The 25,746-nt window shown below is 42.7% G+C and overlaps 1 protein-coding gene across 1 annotated transcript; it reads left to right on the top strand.

Moving 5' to 3' along the window:
* Positions 1-223: 223 nt before the first annotated feature.
* On the top strand, positions 224-11,262 carry LOC142463073 (vitelline membrane outer layer protein 1-like). Its single transcript, XM_075565331.1, has 3 exons — positions 224-466; positions 3,942-4,054; positions 8,643-11,262. The coding sequence occupies exons 1-3, from the start codon at positions 299-301 to the stop codon at positions 8,959-8,961; spliced, it is 600 nt and encodes a 199-aa protein (XP_075421446.1). The 5' UTR covers positions 224-298; the 3' UTR covers positions 8,962-11,262.
* Positions 11,263-25,746: the final 14,484 nt, after the last annotated feature.

Below are 25,746 nucleotides of genomic sequence, written 5' to 3' on the forward strand. Positions count from 1 at the left end.
GATAGAAACAGTGAAGTAAAGGTTTATAAATAAATAATCTCACCCTTGGCTTGATATGGGAGTATGATGCAATGCAATGATTACCTCTAATCTACCCCCTCCCTATTGTCAGAGAGAATATATTAAGCAATCATTTGCCTCAGTCACATTGCTCCTGTATAAATATTTAATAAAAATATCACAAGGCACAAGTTTACCCTCAATTGAAGCATGAGGCTATATATACATATACATACAGTATTAGATTAGTTATAGAACCAGCATCATTCTTACATAGCGTTGGTAACTCTTTAATAACATGTTTCAGACTTACATAACTTGTATTTTTTTACTACTTGCAGAGAATGTAGAAAGTCACAACGAGGAATTGGGTGTCATCTCTGTCTCCAATGGAGGGCAATGGGGTGAATGGGGACCCATTGAATCATGCCCTCTGGGTTACTCGGCGTCTGGATTCACTTTAAAGGTATTTTATACTAACCTTTCTACAATGTTATTGTGTTCTGTTCTTTTTTCTAATGCAGATGTTAGACATCCCTTTGGTAGAATGAATATAGCAACATTTTATCACAGAGTAGCACAATAGCTTTGATATTTAGCCACACTTTTACCTACATTATATATATTATAACTTTCCTGAGTGAGTTGTTAACTTTTTATTTGTGACATGATCTTTAATTTGAAGCCTTTTAAAATGTTTAGTAGCATTTCACAGAGATAACACTCTATTTGGTTTTGTTTGTATTTTAACATTTTAGTTGTCTGCAACAATACAATACAATTAAAAAGGGTTGCATATCAACATGACTATCATTATTATGGTTAAACATTGATGCAACGACAATATAATACATTGATTATTTTAAAAGTCAGTGCAAAATTCCTTTTAAAAACAAATAGTTGTGAATAGATTTTATTTGAAGTAACTGTAATTAAAATGTATTGAGGAATATGGAATAGGTCAGAGAAATGTAATGTATCAACTGAGCTGATTTGACTGTACATTTGTGTAATAGCACCAGAAATAAATGAACCTGTCTTTACTCATTTTCACTGGTGCCCTCAAACCTACTTTTGTAACAATTCACAAACCTGCAAACCTTTCCAGTGAATGCTTTGCGAAAAGACATGTGAAAACTGCAGGCAAATGATAAAGTATAGCAATGTTGACCAAGAAAAAAGTGACCTTGATGTGTACGGTAACATAACCAAAGTGCCGGTCAGTTTTGGTAAACTTTGGAGAAAAAATTAAAATTTGTACCCTTTCTTAATAATAATAAAAAAAATATATATATATATGACACACAAAAATGAATACCGCATCCAGACCATCTATGTAACAACAGGAGCTGAGTATACTTTTTACTCTGGTTTTTCTTATATGCCTTTGTAATATTTACCAGTGAACGTACTGGTCTCAAGTATATGACCAGCTTCTTGTATGTGATCTTACTCTGGGTTTGTGTTTTGGTCACTGAATTATTTTCATTGTTTTTCTCTTTGTTTATATGAGCTATATTTGTAGTTCCATGTAATAAGGTGATTTCATTACAGTGCCCTACATAAGAGTTCAGCATGCTTAGTGGTACTATTTGTGTCATGTTTACACCTTTCCTGGTGGTTTTACACCACATATTTTTCTTTGGAGTTTATGGCATTTGCCTTTATTGTTTTTTTCATACCATCTCCTCATTATATGACCGGCCGGTTGTTAATCACTATGGGGACCAAGTACCTCTATTAATTGAGGTTTTGTTTATATTTTTTATTTTTTCTCCTTATATCTGTGTTACAAGAGTTAGTCCCATTTATTTATTTTTTTGTCCAACAACACTCTTTTGAGTCCAGTTGTTAGGGGTTCAGTTAGCTGTTTTTCTTTATATTTTGATTCAATAAATTTATTATGATTATTTTTGCAATATCAGTCTGAGTGCTTTTTGTGAGGTTTCTTTTTCTTTTTGTGTATATATATATATATATATATATCAAATGTAAATTTATTGTATGCTCATTTGCATGTCTAATCAGGTCTGCAATACCGCCTTTCACCATTATCAAACAGCACTTCCACTGCAGCAAGGGATTCTGGGAAATGACATGCAAATGAGCACACAGTGCCACTTTTTGCTACAAAAACCATTTTATACATGGTTCCCTATAGGCTTAAGCTTGCTGCATGGTCACAGCTTTGAGCACAGCCAGAGTTAAGGTACATACCCAGAAAACCCACCCACAGACAGCTGTTTTGACCTTAATGGGTCTCATCAGTGTGGGGTTGGTTAACTGGCTATGCAATGAAGCGATAAGGATGGGGTTTACCATACTGAGTTAAGTTATGGTGAGTCATTGATTGAGCAAGCAGAGAGATAAAAATAAATTGTGTTTATTCACCTAATGAACACACACAACTATGTTACACAAAAATACAGTAAAAAGACACACTTACTTTGGAAAACTGGGATAACAAAAAAAATCTTTTCTAATTGCAAACACACAGCGAAATATTCCAGGCCACTTCTCCAATGGGACTGAATCTCAGGTGAATCACACAAGATGGAACTGATGAAACTCTTAGATGGAACTCTTAGAATATATATATATATATATATATATATATATATATATATATATATATATATATATATATATATATATATATATATATATCCCACGCAATATTCAGGACATTTCGGCCAATATTTGGGAAACAAATCCTGTACACTACAGTCTGCTCAATTATTCTAATTGTTAATTTAAAAAAAATGCTCATTAATTAACATTAAACATTCTCATTAAACATTGCTCAATATAAACAAAACTCATACATTTTCACCAAGTTATGACACTTTCAGACCCTATTTTGAAAAAGCTTTTGTCAAATATGCTTATGCAGTTGGTGTATTTTGGTTGATGTTTCATATTTTTGAGATTTGCTTTGCCAACAGCAAATTTGCAAAACTTACCTTACATGTGGGTGAGAGCAAATGCTTTGCATATCTCTAATTACAGCAGGTAAGTAACAAACAGACTGTATTCATATGACATATGACTACCTTTTGGTCCACACTGCGGACCTTAGTAAGGTTAGAGACGCATAGAGACGCAGACTATAAAACCAGAACAATACAACTTGTGCGTGCCTACCCCATTGTTAATTACCTTTGAGAATATTTTAAAGTGCACCCATGGGCATCTCTGTGTGTCCTGGAATGCACTCTATTATACATCGGCATCGCTAATTTGGACACCACCCTCATCTCACACTGGTGGCCATCTGGATCGTTCTTCTACAAAGGTTGGGCAAACTACATTTCCTTTGTAAATATATTCAACCCTGAAAGAATAATCAACAATATCAGTCAAGTAAAGAAAGAGTTGTATCCGTATTTTAACATGTTTTTTTACTGTGTGATCTGTAATACCACTTCATGACACCGCGGCCTATGTCGTCAGTGTTATTGGCTCAAAAAAGCTTACATTTGAAGATTTAACAATTCCCTTGGTTTGATATACTGTAGCACAGGGGTAGCCAACTTCAGTCCTCAAGAGTTACCAACAGGTCAGGCTTTCAGGATATCCCTGCTTTAGCACAGATGGCTCAATCAGTGGCTCAGTCTTCAACTGAGCCACCGATTGAACCACCTGTGCTGAAGGAGGGATATCCTGAAAACCGGACCTGTTGGCAGCTCTTGAGGAATGGAGTTGGCCACCTCTGAATTAGCAAATCAGAATACCATGACAGTATTTCACTCAGCACTTCTAAACATACTTACAGTAGCTCAGATAATAATCCATTGACATCTGAAAGTATGTACAGAATGCAACCAGATCTGGGTTGAAAAAAAAAATGTAATAAATAAGAATTAATGTTTTTTAAATAGATTATTTGTAAGTTGATTAGTCCTTTTCATTTATAGCGTATATATATGTTTTTTTTTCAGGTGGAAAAGTCCCAAGGATTAATAGGAGATGATACAGGTCTCAATGGGATAAGTCTGCAATGTACGAGACCAGGTTTTGCTCACTCAGTCACTATACACTCCACTGTCGGAAAGTAAGTTTACTTGTATTTTGACTTTCCCCACCCCCATTTTTTCTGATTAAATTCACAATTCTTCCAATTCTATATCTATGATTCTTTGATAATGAAATCAAAAACCTTTGTCGTAAATTTGAATTATTAAATACCCTTTGCAGATGTATAGAAATTAAAGATGTTAACAGAGGTACAATAAGAAAGGTGGTAAAGTCAAGTGCCACCAAAAAATGGTGCAAATTTGTCATTTTAACAATGCTGGTAATAATGGCAAGATTCATACATATGGCATTGGCACAAATTGATGCAAATACAAATGTTTGCTATCTGTTTTAAAGCCAGTTTCCTCATTTCGATACATACTATCTGTAATGCCTGTATACCCGCAGATCTGGCCAGTCCCCAGTACTGAGGTGGGTAAGGGTATAACACGCACCCACAGCAGTGAGGGCATGCCTGGACTGTGGTAAATAGCATTGCCGGGCCTGGTGAGTAAGGGTTAACGTATACTTGCTGAGTCCGGGGTGCCAGAGGTCGGAGGGTAATGTCCAAGTGCCAGTGTTCAAGGGTTGGAGAGAGCAGCGTAGTGATGTCCGTAAGCCAGGGTTCAAGGGTTGGAGAAAGCAGCGTAGTGATGTCCGTAAGCCAGGGTTCAAGGGCAGGAGAAGGCAGCGTAGTCAAATCCAACGCAGAGTTCAAGTTCAAACCAAGGGAATCCAAACAGGGGCAGGGACAGGAACCAGAGCTGAAACAGACAAGGGAGCTAGACATAGACACTGCACACACAGGAGCTACAGGAAAGCTATGCAGAGCAATGACTGGAAGCACAGAGGGGGGTTATATAGGAAGGAGGACCAATAGGGATGAGGGATGGAGCAGAGGCTTGAGTGAGTGTTTGCAAGGATAGGTCTGTGAGAGCAGGGAGGAGACAGGGAAGTAATCCAGGGAGATGGCTTGTAGGCAACGGGGGTCGGAGCCAGTGCTTAGGGACGGCAGATAACTGGAGCGAGTGCGCGCACCTTCTGTAAGCCTGTTATATGCGTGCACCGCACGTGTCACAGGGCGTTAGGGTCACACCTCCGGGGAGACGCTCGGCACTGGAGGCGGAAGGGAAGGAGAAGCGGAGGAGCCAGGCAAGGCAAGGGCCAGGGTGATGGGGACACGCGAGGAGCGCGCACCTCACGGAGAGTAACGAGCGATCGGGAACGCGCACGCACAGAGCTGCGCGCATGACCCGAACGCGCGTCAGGGGGTGCAGACCGCGCCGTGGAGGAACGGCCGAGAGAGGAGGATGGGAAAGAGTGAGGACGTAGGGAAGAGGGGTAGCTAGGTGCCGTGGGACCTCGAGTGACGGGGACACGCTGGGAAGCGCGAGTTTCCCGATCCGTTACACTATCTCTCCAGTGTGAATGTGTGACTCCCAATTCAAGCAGTTCTGGTGCATTAAAAAACCACCACTCTAACGCGTTTCGCGCAATGCCGCTTTTTTCCGTTGCGCAAAAACGCGTTAGAGTGGTTTTTTTTCCTGCACCAGACCCTGTGTACACTTCTTCAATAAATTATTTTTTACCGATTTTTTTCATCATAGCCCCCACTTTTTGTTTGTTTTTCCTGCTTGATGTGCTCTGTTTTTACAAGCTATGGAATCCTGCTTTATACTCTGTACATAAAAAAGTGAAACCTGCATTGGGCAAGTGTTCATGGTATTTCTAAATAGGATGGGGATTATACATCCTGTAACCCTTATTCCCCCCCCCCCCACCCTCCAAATCTCAGATACTGTAGGGTCTCCTTGGGAATATAATGTTCTGGCTACATGTCTTTGTGTGGTGCATACCTGCTTGCAACAGGGGGGTCTGAGTCTCCCCGATGACATGGGGAGAACAGGACAGGCTTCTGGGGTTGTGCCTCCATCTCACCACTTACTGGTGCAGCGCCTCCATCTCCTGCAGCCTCCAGCTGTATGGGGTGAAGTATCTACAAGAGAATATTCCCTCCTCCCTATACACTTCACTCTCAGGCAGGAGTATAAGTAAAAGTGCAGTCTCTTTATTGGTCTCTTCTATTCAGCAGCCAGATCAGACAGCAAGCTGTCACCCTCCAGGATGTCCCTGACCTTACTCCTGTCCTAGGGCACCAAGAGTGGGCCTTGCTCTTCCCCTATCATGTATGCAGGATAGGAGGTATGGGGTGCACCCTCTCACTCCCTGTAGGGAGGCCTCAAGAATGCCAGCCCTGGCAGCTCGGTCTGGGTCACCTTGTCCCTCTCACTCTGGGGACAGACTCACTAAACAGGAAGTGGCAGCACACTAAGTAGCTCCAGCAGGAACCACCCCTGTGTCTTCTGATTGGACACAGAGCCTAATGACACTGCCTTCACTGACTCACTAAACTGCCTGAAGTTGGGAAAACCCATGATTGCTCATGGCAACCTGCTCTTACGCAGGGATTACCACCAGGAGGAGGGCAACCCTATAGCCCAAACCATACAGGGCTACAATCCTAAAATAATATTTGAGAAATATTCGGTCTATGAAATTCCATTTCTACAAACATCATTCCCGACTCATCACAATTCCCCTAGTTCTTTAAGGTGAATCCTCCGAAGAGCACTAAATAAGGGCAAATAACGGTATCTTACCTAATTATGTAACAGGCGTTTTTGTTTCCTTCGTGTAACGGGGATCCTTAAAGCTAATCATATGCATAAATAAAGTCTGTTAGCAAAACAACCATCCATACAGTACCTGCGTTTTCCAATACACTGCACATGCACACTGGTCAAACTTTAAGGTGCCTTTTTAAAGTAGCTTTATTAACAGAGATTTTCATGTGCGTGAACAACAGCTAATAATGCAAATATTGTTAGAATATTGAGAAATGTATCATTTTTACACCTAGTGACAGTTTCACTTCAGTATATGGTATATAATGTAAAAATAATGTATAACATTTGTGTGCACCATAATGCATATCCATACATACCTCAAGAATATAAATTAATATTTTCATTTATATTAATGTACAATTTAAAAAAAAAAATTAAGGAAGGACAGCCTCCATTTATTTCAATTGTACATGAATACAAGTGAAATATTAATTTATATTGTTGAGGTATGTATGGATATACATTATTGTATACCAATATTTAATACAGTCATTATTACATTTTATACCATATTAGTTCACACAAACATATCACTTTAATCACTAAAAAACAATAATATAGTTTATGATGTTTCAGACATTTATATTATCCATAATATATCTTTGTATGACAAATGTAACTTTTTTGTAATGAAAGGGGTAAGTCCTTTACTCATTACATTGATTTTACGCTATTTATAGAAATAACTCTCCTTAGGGTTTCAGCAGGTGCTAAATATCTTGCGTTAAAATGTTAATAGTAATGGAGGTCTGATCTTCATTTGTAGTTAAAGTGTTAATTACCCTATGATTTGCATGCTACTGATGCAGCGGCCGTTATTCGAACACTTCACGCGTCATGTACATACAGTAGGAATCCCGATTTGAAACCGCGGAATGAATTCCAGCCTCCCCGCACTAAGATGCGATCGCGGCGAGTGCAGAAAACTAATTTTAGTGTTCTGGCTATTAAAAACATGAAATTGACACAGTAGCATAGTAGCACAGTAGCACAGTGACACAGTAGCACAGTAACAGAGTGACACAGTGACACAGTAGCACAGTACTGAACACATTACAATTCATCCATTTTATTGCAAACGAAGAAACAGAATCAAACAAAACATCCGCGATAAGCGCGGGTGCCTGGGGCGATTGGCCGTGTTCATGCTCCGTGGGGAACAGCAGAGAACTCAAAATCGGCGCCGTGATGTGTTCGAATAACGGCCGCTGCATCAGTATGATCCGTTTAAATTTAAGGTTCCTTTATTTTTTTGGAAACTGACTGAACAATGTAGCATTAAGCAGCTTTTGGGATATGCGTTACGGATAGGGATATGTTAAAATGAGATAACGTACCGTGAACAAATGAGAGAACTTCTATGGATCTACCCTGATATGTTTCATGTGCAACAAAAAGGCTAGTTATTCTAGAAGTTCAAACCATATTCACATTTCAACATCTTACATGCCTGTATAGTTTGCACAAAAGAATGAAAAACACCTTTGGATATTGAAGCTGGGTTTAATTAATTTGATTTCACCAGTGAAACCCCCATAGCTTACTAAAGCATATTCAACATGGAACCTATAGCAGGACGCAGTCCTTTGTTAAAGTATGGTGTATCAAAGATGCCGTAGCCACATTGAAACCTTTTTAATGGACTAACATGAGATTTCTTCATAAATGTAATTAGGAAAAAATAAATGATGAGTTTTCTATTCTCGGTCAATTACACACAAAGGAAAGTTGTTAGCAAGGTCTGTTGACCGTGTGCATCTATTGACAAAGATAATAATTTCCAAGGAATTCCATCTACTGTCTATAAAAAATTATATATATATATACATACATACATACATACATACATACATACATACACTGGGGTAATTAAAATAGATCATTAGTCTTTTAGTATATGTAGTGCCACTACTCTTTGTTTTTTGTTTTTGTTTTAAGGTTTGGTGAATGGCAAAAAGCAATTGGGTGCGAAGACGGATATCTCAAATCATTTTCCTTGAAAGTGGAACCTCCTCAGGGGGCTGGCGATGATACCGCAGCAAATAACATCAAGTTCACATGTTCAGATAAGTCCATACTTGAAGGACATGGTACAAAATGGGGGAAATATGGTGCCTGGAGTACAGACTGCTTAACAGCAATATGTGGCTTACAGACAAGGGTAGAACCTGCTCAGGGAGTTGGAGATGACACAGCTCTGAATGATGTCCGTTTCATATGCTGCAATGAAGAAAAAACACATTTTATGGACTTATAAACCCAGAGATTTGAAATAGCTATTGAATTTACACTTTATAATATCGCTAAATGAGGCAAAGTAAGTAGGGCACAAAAAAGTTTTATTCTAAAATGACTTCAGCAACATTTTTATTCAGTATGGCCTTCATTAAAAATAGTCTATTTAGTATCAGTAGTTTTATGTACAGTAGTTAACAGGAGAGATGTGCAAAATGTTCCAAATTGCCTATGTATTTCTTGAACTTTCAAAACATTTAGAAAATGTGTCAACGTTTAATCAACCTTTTTAGCTGAACAATTTTGACCAAGTTGTAGAAAAATTCTAGATTTCAAATTTTACCAGAGAAGAATATGCAGAACCCTGAAATGTGAGATTCTTGGGGAAAATCATATTTGCATATTTAAATGATATTTTTTCCCAGCTATCTCAGATGTGTTCACAGGTATCTCTCCACGTGTAGATTTAGTGTTTTGGGAGGCCACATATAAGTCAATGGGTACTCTAATAAATAGGAGAGAGGCTCCCCTGCATTCACTCAGCAACAGCTACATTTTCTGAGAGCTTTTTGATACCTGCAAAAGTAGTTGTTTTTTTTTCATTTGTTGTCACTGGATCACGGATCACCTATAGTCCTAGACATACTGTACTGGGATTGTCTTAGGCATTCCATGTGAGTGCAAAATAATCATTCACAGTTTATTACAATACTAATCTCTATACTACACAATTATTTTTCTCTTTCTTCCTGATTTCTGGAAACTGCGCTGGAATCATTTGTCTATAAGAATCTGTTTTTGAGACCGTGGGGCAGTCTCTTTTCCAGCAGCAGTCACCCATCAGTATAGGGAACGTGTGAAGAAACACATCTGTATTTTTTTAAAATATATTTTTCATTTTATGTCAAATTGTTGGCTGAATATACCAAGTCACTAATTAGATATATTTAGTTCAAGGGTGAAATTTAGCACTTTGTACCCGTTCATGTGTTTACATGTTACAGATTAGCTGGTTCACAAATCTTCATGAGAAATGAGCACATCTCTAGTTGTGATACTCTGCACCAATGTTGCAACAGAATCCCACAGTAACTCTGATATGCTGCATGTTGTGTTATCTGGGCGAACAATATCACATGCTTCAACTGTACTAAAATAAAGTGTAAAAATAAGTAGCTTATAAAATAAACTATATTAAAAACATTGAAAAATAATTGCTCTTTTTAGAAAATCACTTTGAAAAACACTTTGCACAAGAATCCTTTACTCTGTGATCGGTACTAGATGTTACCATTGAGCACCAATAACAACTGGATATACAGTATACAATATTGGATATACAACATAATATTATGCATGTATGTATAACTGTGTACACAATGCTTTACAAAAGAGACAATACAGGAAATGTACAGTAGGTGTCATATTTATTGTAGGAACCAGATTCCTAATGACAACATGATGAATTTATAAACCTTTGGAGATGTGTGGTGGCATCTCTTTTTTAGAGTACTGCCTTTGGTATTAACCAGAAATGTTTAATGTATGGGTAAGAAATCAGGGTCGGACTTTGAACTTCTGAGGCCCTAAGCTATGTCAAGTTTAAAAGGCTCCACAAATTAGAAATTGATTTATTATTTTGACTGGAGAGACTATTGAAAATAAAAGCATGAAACTGAAATGAATGAAAGCATTATACTAGCATTGTTATATACAAAGAGGACAGTGTAAAGATTTTCAAATTTAAATGGGAAGGGAGGTACAAAAAGAAAAAAAGGGGGGACAACCATTTAGTAACAGAATTCTTACAATCATCAACAATCACATCACGTAGCATACAACATTTTATTAACGACATATCCTTCACTTATCACTCCCAGATCTTATATCCTATTGAGGTCATGCCCCTATCCAACATCCCAAGGATCCCAACCCCTATCAAACTTCATTGTGGTATGATTAAAAAATGAGGCAAGTGTCTTCATTAATTTAACATCATTAACCCTTCTAATAACCTCTCTCCTGGAGGGCGGGAGTGTTTTTTTCCATGCTGCTGCTCCAGCACATCTAGCCGCCGTTAGAATATGCAGAATCAGTTTGACTGTATAATGATTCACGTCTTCCATGGACTTAGCCATAATAACTAAAATTGGGTCTAACGGAATCTTAATTCTTGCCACTTCTTCAATTAATTTCAGAACTGTCTTCCAGTATGTCTGCATTACTAGACAAAACCACCAGATATGTGCTAGGCCCCCTAACTGTCCGTGACCTCTCCAACATCTATCAGAAGCCTCTTGGAACATTTGTTTTAACCTTTTGGGAGTGTAAAGCAGTGTACAAGATTTTATAAATATTATCTTTTGTTACTGTACATATAAAGATTGTTTACCCGCATTCTCCCAAATATCTTCCCAGTCCTCTCTTGTTATTTCAGTCTGGAAATCCAGAGCCCAATGGTCCATACATTTATGGGCCGGGGTATCATTTTGGGGGATTAGACCTTGGTAAAGAGATGAAGTCAGGTATTTTTGGTATTTTTTTTTGTTTTACATAAATCTTAAAATCGTACAGGTATATATGTAGGGAATTACTCCTCATAGACACCCTGACGCACAAAGTGTCAGACCTGCATATATTTGAACATCTCAGTTGGAGGCAGACCGTATTTCCTCATCAGTTCCTCAAACGACATCAACTTGTCTTTTTTAATAAATCTTCCATCTCTAGAATCCCTCTATGTCTCCAGACTTCAAAACCCTGACCCTGGAAACCCAGCAAAAACGCTGGGTTACCGAACAATGGCGTAAGTCTAGAAGGAATTGACATAACCTTATATTTCTCTTTTGCCAACAGCTAGATTTTCAGGGTAAACCTGATTACCGCCGGCTCAGAGTGACTCCCAAGCCCAACCCCCAATCTCGACCATAGCATAGAAGGCAGACCCACCGGGTTTTTAAGTGAGCTCTACATGTCTACTCAAGCATAGGACCCTCTCGGGGAGTGCCAGTAAACCATTTGCTTCAAATGAGAGCCTATATAATATTTTAGAATATTTGGTGCTACCCCCTTCCTTAGTTTCCAACATAATTGACCTGACAATTTTCGGTTGTTTATTTTTCCAATTAAATTGCATAATTCGATTTAGAATTTCTTTTATATTTGTGTACGGGACAGCTATTGGTAATGTCTGAAAATAGTACAGAAGTCGGGGGAGGATATTCATCTTAACTGCAGTTATACGGTGGACAACACCTACTGGCCCTGATTCCTGCATTTGACCTACGCTGGAAAGGAGGATATAATTTATCCCAGGCTGCATATCTCAACACTTAACTATTGCTGTATTGCCGCCTTTACTTTTTATATTTTCTGTGACATCACTTCTTTTCAAATTATGCACTTCCTTCCACCAGCCTCATTTTGTCTCTATGTGTAACAGATGGGCCATTACTAAGCTCTAAGATTTACCTTGAACCATAATAAGTTCCATAAATATTCATAAAGTTAAATTGTAGTCTCAGCAACAGCTGTAATTTGCAGGTAAGTAGGTATTGTGATATACAGGTAAAGTCCAGTGTGGGTTAAATTGGAGAGACGGAGATATATATAGGGATGAGACGTGTATTGATACACTATCTCTAAGCTGCAACACTTGTTGGGGTGGATATGCACAACAGAGGAAAAGTATCAAATTACCGCTGAAGCCCCCTCTCCGAATGTAGTGTTGATGGTAGCCCCCCTGTTCCTCCGTTAGCGCGGTGCAGAGTATGGCAGCTCTGTGTAAAGCACCGTCTCCCCCATTTAGGGTGAAATCGAATCCTGTGTTATGTGCACCTACATGGCTGCTGTGCGTCACACCAATCTGGGGTATAGGCGCAGGAGATCAACGTAGGATGGGCTGGACGAAGAGACTGTGCAAAAAACTATGCAAAAGCACTCAGCAACTCACCAGGTGGACGAAAAATAAAAGAAATTAAATAAACTACCTTAAACAAAAATACATAACAAAACATGGCAAAAGCACTCCCACTAGTTTCACACTTCTACAGCGCTTTCTCATTTTGTCTCTAACTCTATTCATATATCTCCATCTCTCCTTTCTTCACCGCTTCTCAGTTCACATGAACTCCTTTCTTACATGCACCCTCTGACACCACACAGCTACAGTATACCCCCTGCACTAAATAACTCCCCTACAAATCATCTTCACATATTGTCTTTCTATCCATGCTTCTCCTCCTTGCTTCTGGGGATATCTCTCCCAATCCTGGTCCCTGCTTTATTTCTACATGCTCTCATAGTCGCCTCCCACATGCAACTTCTACTCCTTCTGGTGTCAACCCCTCAAACCTCATACCCATCCCCTGCCATCCTCCCTCCTCTCTCCCTTTCTCCTGTGCCCTTTGGAATGCTCGCTCCCTTTCTAACAAGTGCCTCTCTGTGCATGACTTCTTTCTCTCTCATTCTTTGCTCCTATTTACTATAACTGAGACCTGGCTCACTCAGTCTGACACTGCTCTGGAAGCTGCCCTCTCTTATGGTGGCCTCTCTTTCTCCCACACTCCACACCCAGATGGCAGAGGTTGAGGCGTGGGGCTCCTGCTCTTCTCTCTATGCCATTACCAAACCCTTCCTATTCCCCCTCTCTTGCTTTTCCCTCTTTGAGGCTCACACAGTCCAGATCTTCTCTCCTCTCCCTGTCCACGTGGCGGTCATCTATCACCCACCTACCTGTACCCATCCCCCTTCTGCCTTTCTCTCTCACTTTGAATCCTGGCTCTCTTTCTTTCTCTCCTCAGACTCCCCTGTTCTTCTTCTTGGGGACTTCAATTGCTACATTGATGACCCCTCTCTCCCTTGGGCTTCCCGCTTTCTCTCTCTAACCTCTTCTTTTGGACTTCAACAGTGGACCAGCACCCACAAGGACAGCCACTACCTAGACCTGGTTTTCACTAAAAGCTTCTCTCTCTCTGAATTCTCCATTTCCCCCTTTCCTCTCTCTGACCATCACCTCATGCCCTGCTTTCTCTCTGCCGTCTCTCTATCTGGGCAAGCAGCATCAAAAATGATTTAAAAAAATAAAATATTGCTGCACAGAAATTAACTGCACATGTTAATGTTATGTCAAAGGTGTGCCCCTTTCTCAGCACAGGCATCTCTCCCTAATTTATTTGTTTGAGTGGACATATATACAACTGGAGAAATGAGTAAATTAGGAATTACTCCCCCTATCCATGGGGAGATCAGCACCACCTTCAAGTTATTTTGGTTCTAAAACAAATTACAAATCAGGCATTTTGTCCCTTGTTATAGAAGCGGTTTAGAAAATGCGATTGGCACTACAGAATACTGTTTTTTCCCCGCATTTCATTCCGCTTCCTCAGAACATGCGAAAATATGCGATTTGGCAATAACAAATTCGGAGCTTCTTAGATAATTATAATAACCCTGTTACATGGGTGGCAATTATTTGAGGAAGGGGCTGTGTCCCTGAAACATTATTTAGTCTACTATAAGCATGGAGTAAAGTCTTAGCAATAGTTTTTGCATCTTATACTGTATGCCTCCATCTCTTGTGTGATTTACTGTGTTTATGTCCTCGGTTAGAACATTGGGGCTTTGATGGGTTAGTTTACACCAGGACTGTTTCCCTTTTGGGCAATTGACGTGCCTCTACCTATCATTACACTGTTACTAATAAACTATATCTACTAATAATAGCTATAAATACAAAAATGCACAATTCTGTTTTAATATAAATTGTATGAATCGGGTATTCAACTTGACCAGCTGTGTCAAAAATAATTTAAAAAAACAAATAAATGATGCATCATGTCTATGAAGTCTTCATACATACGCTGTGTACAGTAAATTTTAGAAAGGTTTGAATTACTTAGCACTGAAATTTTGACTCACAAAATAATGAAAAATATGAGCCTCTTTTATTTTTTAATTCAGCAGTTCCACATCTTATTGCTTCCTACTAAATTGTCCCATCCGAAACAGTGTCTGCATTCTAATCTGAAATGAGAAATGCATTTAAACTTCCATTACATACAACTTCAGTTAGGTGCGATAAGATTTACTGGTTGTTAAACATTACAGCGACTGAGGCCCATGACACCGTGACATTTTTAATTATACAGCCTAAATTGTAATTGATTATATATTTGCCATATCAGTACATTTAAAGTTTTATTGTTGAGCAGTCTACAAAGTTTTTAACAGACTCTTTCTGACACTTACTCAATAGTTTCATTATGTTGCTTCAGGAAAAGTGATCCTAAAGGTAACTATGCCCTTTCCATTGTGTCAAAGCTATCTTGAGAATGATGCTTGACTGGATACTCATTAAAGACTGTGTTGGTCTATAGTTACAGTACAATTGCACCAAATTTTAAATAACCAAGTATTTGTTTTCCCTTTTGTTAGTTTCACTAATATAAATTAATATAAGGAAAATGTAGCTTTTGTTCTTTTTCAGTCCATTACTAAGATTTATATTTTAATGTGTATATTGTAAGTTATTTTTTGCTCCAATGCTGGAAATACACAGGAGATTGATTTTCAATGTCAGTGTAAAATATGATATACCGTACTGTTTTAAAATATATACTGGTATGTGTGTATGTGTCTATGTGTGTGTATATACAGTATATATATATAGGCAATACGATACCGGGTTTGAGACGAATATCAAGAGGCAGCACTCCAAAAGGTAGTCAAAAAACTTTGTATTATCAAGACATCATATCCAACGTTTCGGTCCTACGTGCGGGATCTTTCTCAAAGTGATCACCTTTTGGAGTGCTGCCTCTTGATATTTGTCTCAAACCCGGTATCGTATTGCCTATTTATTCTATATAGGATTTGCACCCATCATCTTGATTTTCCCGACGGAGTGCCTATTGTTCTTGCTTATCCGCTATATATATATATACACACATACACACATACACACATACACACATACACACATACACACATACACACATACACACATACACACATACACACATACACACATACACACATACATACATACATATGTGTGTGTCAAGAGCAGAAGAATGGCATCCATTGATAAAGAAAATATATTATGAGTTGTTGTTTTTTCCAGAAAAGCTTTCTTTATTGTCATTAATGCCAAAAGTACAGATTTCCAAACTGCTTGTTAATATTTGAACTTTTCGCTCACTAGAAGACAAGCTACAGCTTAAATGCGCAATGCTTTTATTTCATGAATCATTTGTCCTATTACTGGTTGCCTATAACCTGCAATGCCTACATTAGAATGCCAGGAGCGGTGCGTTTCTTCTCTACAGTTTTGCTCAGTGGTAGGATCTCTTCATTCATGGTCATATTATCAACAAATCTAATTGGTTCCAGGTAAGGCGGGTGTCGGCGGCGGCGGTGGTTCCCCCTCCCTCACGCGCATCTGTGTCGGCAGCGGGTGGGGAGGAGGTGAGGCACTGCTGAGAGAGGGTGGGGGGTGGTGGGGCAGAGACAGGCGTCGGCGGCGGTGGTGGTTCCCCCTCCCCCACGCGGAGCTGTGTCGGCAGCGGGTGGCGAGGTGAAGTGCTGCTGAGAAACGGTGTGGTGGGGGAGAGGCGGCTGGAGGCGGAGGCGGCTCTCCCCCCCCCCCCCTCCACACGGAGCTGTGTCGGCGGCGACACTACCCGCATGCTGCTGCTGGCTGGGGCTGGGGTGAGCCTGGTGGATTCCCTGGGGGGAGGTGAGCTGGGGGGGGTGATGGGGGGGGGGAGCTGGCAGTAAGGTGAACTGGGTGAAGAGGAGTGTGTGTGTGTGTGTGTGTCAGTTGGGTGAGGCCGAGGGGGAAGGTGAGCTGCGGGTGAGGAGAAGAAGAGAGTGGCAGTTGGGTGACGTCATAGAGCCACCAATATTATTGGCCAGAGGCTGAGGACCAATCAGATTCACCACATCTAGCACCAACCTCACAAATTTCAATTTTATATATTACAATAATATTGTGGGGGGGGAGCCGCCTTCGCCTCCAGCCGCTTCTCCCACACCACACCGTTTCTCAGCAGCACCTCACCTCGCCACCCGCCGCCGACACAGCTCCGCGCGGGGGAGGGGGAACCACCGCTGCTGCCGACACCCGCCTCTGCCCCACCACCCCCCACCCTCTCTCAGGAGCGCCTCACCTCCTCCCCACCCGCTGCCGACACAGATGCGGGGGGGGAGGGGGAAGGACAACACCACTGCAGCCGCTTCTGAGCCCACCCCCAACCCCCCCCTCTCTCTCAGCAGCGCCTCACCTGTCCACTCGCTGCCGACACTAGCGCGCCACCGCCAGTCAGCAGGGGGGGGGGAGGGAATCAGGAGAGAGGGGGGGGGGGAGGGAGTCAGGAAAAGGGGGGTGGGGAGGGAGTCAGGAGAGAAGGGGGGAGCCCACACATAAATACATACTGACTGACACACACTGACCGACTGACTGACACACACTGATTGACTGACACACACTGACTGACTGACACACACACTCACTGACACACACACTCACTGACTGACTGACTGACACAAACTGACTGACACACACTCACTGACTGACACACACTCATTGACTGACATGCACTCACTGACTGACTGACACACACTCACTGACTGACTGACACATACTCACTGACTGACTGACTCACACTCACTGACTGACACACACTTCCCCCCTCAGTCAGCTCAGCTGCCAAACACACGGAGGGCACAGAGCTGTGAACAGGGGGGGGGGGACGGAGCGGTTAACGGGGGGGGGGGTGTGGACGGAAACAAAGCATTGAATGGGGGGGGGAATCGGAGCTGTGAACTGTGGGGGGAGGGGTGCGCAGCTCTGAACAGCTGTGAAGAGGGGGGGGCAGGGAGTTGAGAGGGAGGATTGGGAGCCAGAACATTACATCACGGGCAACGCCGGGTATATCAGCTAGTATATACATATATATATTTATATATATATTTAAGACAAAGAGGGACAGCACAGGATCCATAGTGTAAATAGTTAAGGCTTATTAATCACAAGCTAAAATCAGTTCCCTCACAGCATTGAGGTAGGACATGCACATTGAACAAAAACACCTGTCATCCATAGTATCTTAGTATCTCCATCAGTCAGGATAGATATATATATATATATATATATATATATATATATATATATATATATATATATATATATATATATATATATATATATATATATATATATATATATATATAACAAAAAGCAGCAGCCAGCACTCCAAGCAAAAAATGTAAAGTCAAGGTGCATGCTCCATAGAAATCAATATAGAAACCCTGTCTTCCCATAAGAGAAAGCACAAAAGCAGCAACACTCAGATATAGCAAAAAGACATGTACAGCAGCGGCAGCTTTTATTCGAGTAAAAGCCGCCGGCTGCATGCGTCTGGGAAGCGGGTAGCCGCGGCGCGTGGCGGCGCACTGTGACGTCACAGTAACATGCGCGCCCGGCTTCCCCGTCTTCCCCGGCTTCCCCAGGCTTCCCCGACACCCCTGGAGATCAAATTAAGGTAAGCGGGGGTGCGGGGAAGCAGAGGGGCAGAGCAGGAGCCGGGTACGGGGTCGGGAAGGGAGGAAAATTGCGCGCGAAGTGGAGGGGGGGTGCGTGGGGGAAACGCGGCGGCGCGCGGTTGTTACTGGCGGCAGCTGGGGTAGATCCCGGCTTGCCGGCGGCATTCAGTGCAATAAAAGATGTCGCTACTGTATTAGCAGTGACAAAACAGCACACTATGGGTTTATATTGTGCTGTTTTGTCACTGCTAATACATGTCTTTTTGCTATATCTGAGTGTTGCTGCTTTTGTGCCTTCTCTTATGGGAAGACAGGGTTTCTATATATTGTGACAAACGGCTTACTCCGGGACTCCGTCGTTTGTCCGGGACTGTTTAGAACACGGTCTTTTAGGGTAGGTTAAATGATGAGGCGTCACGTACTGTTCCTTTAAACAGGCTATGCCTGGTTTATTCAGTCCCAGGCACTGAGACTGCCACAGTGCATACAACAGAAAACAGATCAAAACAAAAGCTGCTCACCTGAGCGATAACTTAACTTAGATATCCCTGACTCAGGGTTGGACGTGGCTTTTCCACTTCCAACATCAAAACACGGTACTTTTGCAGTCTTACACAAATGAACAGAAAGATTGAACCTGTTTGGGGAAGAGGCTTCTCCCCTCTGTAGTTCAGCAGCCTTCCAGCCTCCTGGCTCTTGTGGGGAGACCAGAGCAAACAGGAAATCAGTCTTTCATACCTGATTCCTAATTAGCATGACAGGTGACAGAAATCAGGCAGCAGACAAACTCTGGTCTGGATCTCTCATCCCTCAGTTCCAGCGCTTGCCAAACTGTGGGATGGAGTGTATGTATTATAAGGCTGCACTCCCAGGCCAAACAGGATAGAAACTGTCTAGTATCCTGGGAGCCTTATATACGGAATTTATTACCATCCCCTGGTTTCTGTCACATATCCTCCCCCCCAGCTCAGACCTCGAGGGATGAGCGACCATGGATATTAGGGAGTGCATCCTTGACAACCCGTCAGCATTGCCATGTTTGTGCCCTGACCTGTGTTCCACAGAAAATTTAAAGGGTTGTAGGCTTAGGAACCACCTGGTCACTCTAGCATTCTTTTCCCTGTTTTGACACATCCAGGTAAGGGGTGCATGATCTGTGACCAACCGGAATTTTCTCCCCAACAGGTAGTATTTGAGCGTCTCTACAGCCCACTTTATTGCGAGACACTCTTTCTCTACTATGGAGTAATTTTTCTCCTGGGGATTTAGTTTCCTACTTAAATAAAGGATGGGGTGCTCCTCACCTTGAGACTCCTGGGAGAGTACCGCCCCCAGCCCAACCTCAGATGCGTCGGTTTGGACTACGAACTCTTTGGAGAAGTCAGGTGTGACCAACACTGGTTGGGCACAGAGAGCTTCTTTCAGGCTTCTAAAGGCCTGTTCGGTTTCGGGGGACCACTTTACCATTAGCGGTCCTCTTGCTTTTGTGAGGTCAGTTAGTGGGGTTGCCTTAGTTGCAAAATTGGGAATAAACCTTCTATAGTACCCAATTAACCCCAAAAAAGTCCTTACTTGTTTTTTTGTAACTGGTCTTGGCCAATTTTGTATCGCCTCCACTTTGAGTGTTTGGGGTTTGAGTAAACCTCTGCCAATAGAATATCCCAGATACTTGGCCTCCTCCAGACCAATAGTGCATTTAGCGGGGTTAGCAGTTAGTCCAGCAGACCGGACTGCGTCAAGCACAGCTTGGACCTTTGGAAGGTGGGATTGCCAATCTTCACTATGGATTACCACATCATCCAGGTAGGCAGCAGCATACCGAGCATGTGGTTTTAAAATTTTATCCATCATTCTTTGGAATGTGGCGGGAGCTCCATGTAAGCCAAAAGGCAACACCTTATACTGAAAGAGGCCGTCTGGGGTTGAGAAGGCTGTCTTTTCTTTTGCCCTTTCTGTGAGGGGAACCTGCCAGTACCCTTTTGTTAGGTCTAGGGTTGTGAGATATCGGGCTTTGCCCAGTCTCTCTACAAGTTCATCTACCCTGGGCATAGGATAAGTATCAAATTTTGACACCGCGTTTAGTTTCCGGTAGTCATTACAAAACCTTGTTGTACCATCTGGCTTTGGGACTAAGACTATAGGGCTGTTCCACCCACTTTGGGATTCCTCAATTACACCTAGTTTTAGCATTTTTTTAACCTCTAAACTTATAGCCTTTCTTTTGGCCTCTGGGATTCGGTACGGTTTAAGGTTAACTCGGACCCCTGGTTCAGAGACTAGGTCATGTTCAATTACGCTAGTTCTACCTGGCCGTATAGAGAAGATTTCTTTGTTTCTTCTCACTAAATTCTGAACCTCTCGTTTCTGATGAACAGACAGGGTTTCAGCTATGCTAACCTCTGGGTCAGTTTCTTGATTCTCTGACGGACCTTGGTGTACTAGGGTTAACAAGACTTCTCTATCTTTCCAGGGCTTGAGTAGGTTTATATGGTAAATTTGCTCAGGTTTCCTCCTACCTGGCTGTCTTACCTTATAATTTACTTCTCCCACTCTTTCCAAGACCTCATATGGCCCATGCCATTTAGCAAGGAATTTACTCTCCACGGTGGGAACCAGAACTAGTACCCTATCACCTGGAAAAAAAATTCTGACCCTAGCACCCTTATTATACGTATTCCTCTGTGCTTCTTGAGCTTTCTCCATGTGTTCCCTCACTATGGGTAGGACTGAAGCAATGCGGTCCTGCATCTGGGCAACATGCTCTATTACACTTCTGTAAGGGGTAACCTCGTGTTCCCAAGTCTCTTTGGCTATATCCAGTAAGCCCCTTGGGTGTCGGCCATACAATAGTTCAAACGGGGAGAAGCCTGTGGATGATTGGGGAACTTCCCTAATGGCAAATAACAGGTACGGTAACAAACAATCCCAGTTTTTCCCATCTTTATCAACCGCCCGCCGTAACATGCTCTTTAAGGTTTTATTGAACCTTTCCACTAAACCATCTGTTTGTGGATGATAGACTGAGGTTCTGAGATGCTTGATTTTTAGGAGTTTACATAGCTCTTTTGTTACTTGGGACATAAATGGTGTTCCCTGGTCAGATAGAATCTCTTTAGGAATCCCGACCCGGGAAAACAGAACTACTAACTCTTTTGCTATGTTTTTAGCTGAGGTGCTACGTAGGGGAACTGCCTCCGGATATCGGGTGGCATAATCTAATATTACCAATATATGCTGATGTCCCCTAGCAGACTTTATTAGGGGTCCTACTAGATCCATAGCAATCCGGTCAAATGGTACCTCTATTATGGGAAGGGGTACCAATGGGCTGCGGTACGCCTTGAACGGGGCGGTGATCTGACATTCTGGGCATGAGGAACAATAATTCGTAATTTCTGCCAGAACCCCAGGCCAATAGAAGCTTCGGAGAACCTTTTCTTTTGTCTTTTCCACCCCTAGGTGTCCCCCCAATGGATGACTATGTGCGAGGTGTAATACTACGTTACGGAATGTCCGTGGTACCAACAATTGTTTAGTTGTAACTGATTTCCTTTTATCAACCCGATATACTAGGTCCTTCTCTACCTCGAAGTAGGGGTAAGCAAGTGACCTATCTGGTTGGCCAGGAGTACTATTCTGGTCCCGTATATTTCCCCTTGCTACCGCTAATGTGGGGTCTTCCCACTGGGCCTTCTTAAAACTCCCAAGACTGACCTCTAGGTCAGCGAGGGTCTTATCCGGTTCTGGGGTGGTAAGTGTCTGCTCAACATCTTGATTTGGGGTATTCCCTACCAAAGTAGTGATGGGGAAGGGAATTTTACAGCACTCCTCCTTTTCCCCCTTCTTATTTGGGCCCTCGTCAACCTCCATTTCTGAAAAAGGGAAAGGATTTGTTTCTTCTAATACTTCGTTATGGTCCGCTATTGAACTCTGGGCGCTATTCTGAGCGGGGGACCACATTTTTAGAAAATGGGTAAAGTCGGTCCCTATTAACACATCATGTGCCAGTTTGGGTACAATACCCACCTTGAAATCTAAAGAACCAAACTCTGTTTCAAAAAAAACATCAACAGTGGAATATTCATGATTATCCCCATGTATACAACAAATTGCCACTCTTTGTGAACTGTTTCCCTGTTTCTTCTTAATGGGCAAGAGGTATTCGGACACTAGTGTGACCATGCTCCCAGAGTCAAGAAGTGCCCGAACCCTCTTACCATTAACCTTTACAAATGCCCACAGATGGTTATTCAAGGGGTCCTCTGGGCTAGGGCCCATACATTGGGACAACCGCGAATAAGGTTCCACGCTGTTGCATTGCATGGGCTCATCATTTAGTGGGCAGATTTTTGCTGTGTGGCCCCTCTCATGACAATTTACACATTTAGGTACATAGTCTGTGTCCCACTTAGAGCCTTTTCCCGGCTCCCCATGTTGGCTATTGCCCTTAGTGTGCGAACCACTGTTGCTGGTGCTGCGTGAAGGTGGTCGCCGCTCTTCAGCGCCCCTTAACCCCGGTACCCTTTTACCGTCTCTGGAAGAGTCCTGGAACCTCGGGTAGTGGGGTTGCTCCACGACTGTGGGTTGCGGGTGCTCTTCTGCTGCATTGTACCTTTCTACGAGGGCCACAAGCTCATCCGCATTGTGGGGGTCACTCCGACTGACCCAACGGCGTAAGGCAGAGGGAAGTTTCCTCAAGAACTGGTCCATGACCAACCGTTCCACGATGTGGCTGGCTGAGTTGATCTCGGGTTGTAGCCACTTCCGGGCGAGGTGGATGAGGTCATACATCTGGCTTCGGGTGGCTTTATCCATCGTGAAGGACCATGCGTGAAACCTTTGGGCGCGAACAGCCGTGGTTACGCCGAGGCGGGCGAGGATCTCGAACTTCAATTTTGCATAGACGTTAGCTTCGGCTGGCTCTAGATCAAAGTAAGCCTTCTGGGGTTCGCCGCTTAGGAAGGGTGCGATTAGACCAGCCCACTCAGCTTCTGGCCATCCCTCTCTCTGTGCCGTGCGTTCAAACGTGAGAAGATAGGCTTCCACATCATCCGAGGGTCCCATCTTCTGAAGGTAGTGGCTTGTCCTGGTCATTTTCGGAACTGGGGCTGCCGCTGCCAGTGGAAGGTTACTGATAGTCCCCCTCAGGATCTCGAGTTCCTGCTGTAAGCCCTGAGCGAACCGCTGTTGCTCCTCTCTCAGCAAGCGGTTTGTCTCTTGCTGGTTTGCAATCGCGTTTTGCAGGGCTTCATTCGTCTGTTGCTGGTTTGCATTCGCCTGTTGCTGGTTTGCATTCGCCTGTTGCTGGTTTGCATTAATCTCTTGCTGGGCTATTAGCAGCTGTTGCTGGGCTGCATTCGTCTGCTGCTGGTTTGCATTAGTTTCTTGCTGGGCTATTAACAGCTGTTGCTGGGTTTCATTCGCGTCTTTCTGGGCAGCGACATTGCGTACCAGCGCACCCACCACATCTTCCATCTTGTTTGCAGAGGATGAAAAAAACTTTTTTTTTTTTTCTTTCAAAGTTCTTCAACCCGCAGACCCCCTAGTGCTCTGCCCGCATTCTCCACCATATGTGACAAACGGCTTACTCCGGGACTCCGTCGTTTGTCCGGGACTGTTTAGAACACGGTCTTTTAGGGTAGGTTAAATGATGAGGCGTCACGTACTGTTCCTTTAAACAGGCTATGCCTGGTTTATTCAGTCCCAGGCACTGAGACTGCCACAGTGCATACAACAGAAAACAGATCAAAACAAAAGCTGCTCACCTGAGCGATAACTTAACTTAGATATCCCTGACTCAGGGTTGGACGTGGCTTTTCCACTTCCAACATCAAAACACGGTACTTTTGCAGTCTTACACAAATGAACAGAAAGATTGAACCTGTTTGGGGAAGAGGCTTCTCCCCTCTGTAGTTCAGCAGCCTTCCAGCCTCCTGGCTCTTGTGGGGAGACCAGAGCAAACAGGAAATCAGTCTTTCATACCTGATTCCTAATTAGCATGACAGGTGACAGAAATCAGGCAGCAGACAAACTCTGGTCTGGATCTCTCATCCCTCAGTTCCAGCGCTTGCCAAACTGTGGGATGGAGTGTATGTATTATAAGGCTGCACTCCCAGGCCAAACAGGATAGAAACTGTCTAGTATCCTGGGAGCCCTATATACGGAATTTATTACCATCCCCTGGTTTCTGTCACATATCCTCCCCCCCAGCTCAGACCTCGAGGGATGAGCGACCATGGATATTAGGGAGTGCATCCTTGACAACCCGTCAGCATTGCCATGTTTGTGCCCTGACCTGTGTTCCACAGAAAATTTAAAGGGTTGTAGGCTTAGGAACCACCTGGTCACTCTAGCATTCTTTTCCCTGTTTTGACACATCCAGGTAAGGGGTGCATGATCTGTGACCAACCGGAATTTTCTCCCCAACAGGTAGTATTTGAGCGTCTCTACAGCCCACTTTATTGCGAGACACTCTTTCTCTACTATGGAGTAATTTTTCTCCTGGGGATTTAGTTTCCTACTTAAATAAAGGATGGGGTGCTCCTCACCTTGAGACTCCTGGGAGAGTACCGCCCCCAGCCCAACCTCAGATGCGTCGGTTTGGACTACGAACTCTTTGGAGAAGTCAGGTGTGACCAACACTGGTTGGGCACAGAGAGCTTCTTTCAGGCTTCTAAAGGCCTGTTCGGTTTCGGGGGACCACTTTACCATTAGCGGTCCTCTTGCTTTTGTGAGGTCAGTTAGTGGGGTTGCCTTAGTTGCAAAATTGGGAATAAACCTTCTATAGTACCCAATTAACCCCAAAAAAGTCCTTACTTGTTTTTTTGTAACTGGTCTTGGCCAATTTTGTATCGCCTCCACTTTGAGTGTTTGGGGTTTGAGTAAACCTCTGCCAATAGAATATCCCAGATACTTGGCCTCCTCCAGACCAATAGTGCATTTAGCGGGGTTAGCAGTTAGTCCAGCAGACCGGACTGCGTCAAGCACAGCTTGGACCTTTGGAAGGTGGGATTGCCAATCTTCACTATGGATTACCACATCATCCAGGTAGGCGGCAGCATACCGAGCATGTGGTTTTAAAATTTTATCCATCATTCTTTGGAATGTGGCGGGAGCTCCATGTAAGCCAAAAGGCAACACCTTATACTGAAAGAGGCCGTCTGGGGTTGAGAAGGCTGTCTTTTCTTTTGCCCTTTCTGTGAGGGGAACCTGCCAGTACCCTTTTGTTAGGTCTAGGGTTGTGAGATATCGGGCTTTGCCC

Source organism: Ascaphus truei, chromosome 11, assembly GCF_040206685.1.
Source record: "Ascaphus truei isolate aAscTru1 chromosome 11, aAscTru1.hap1, whole genome shotgun sequence".
In the NCBI taxonomy this organism is placed as follows: Eukaryota; Metazoa; Chordata; class Amphibia; order Anura; family Ascaphidae; genus Ascaphus; species Ascaphus truei.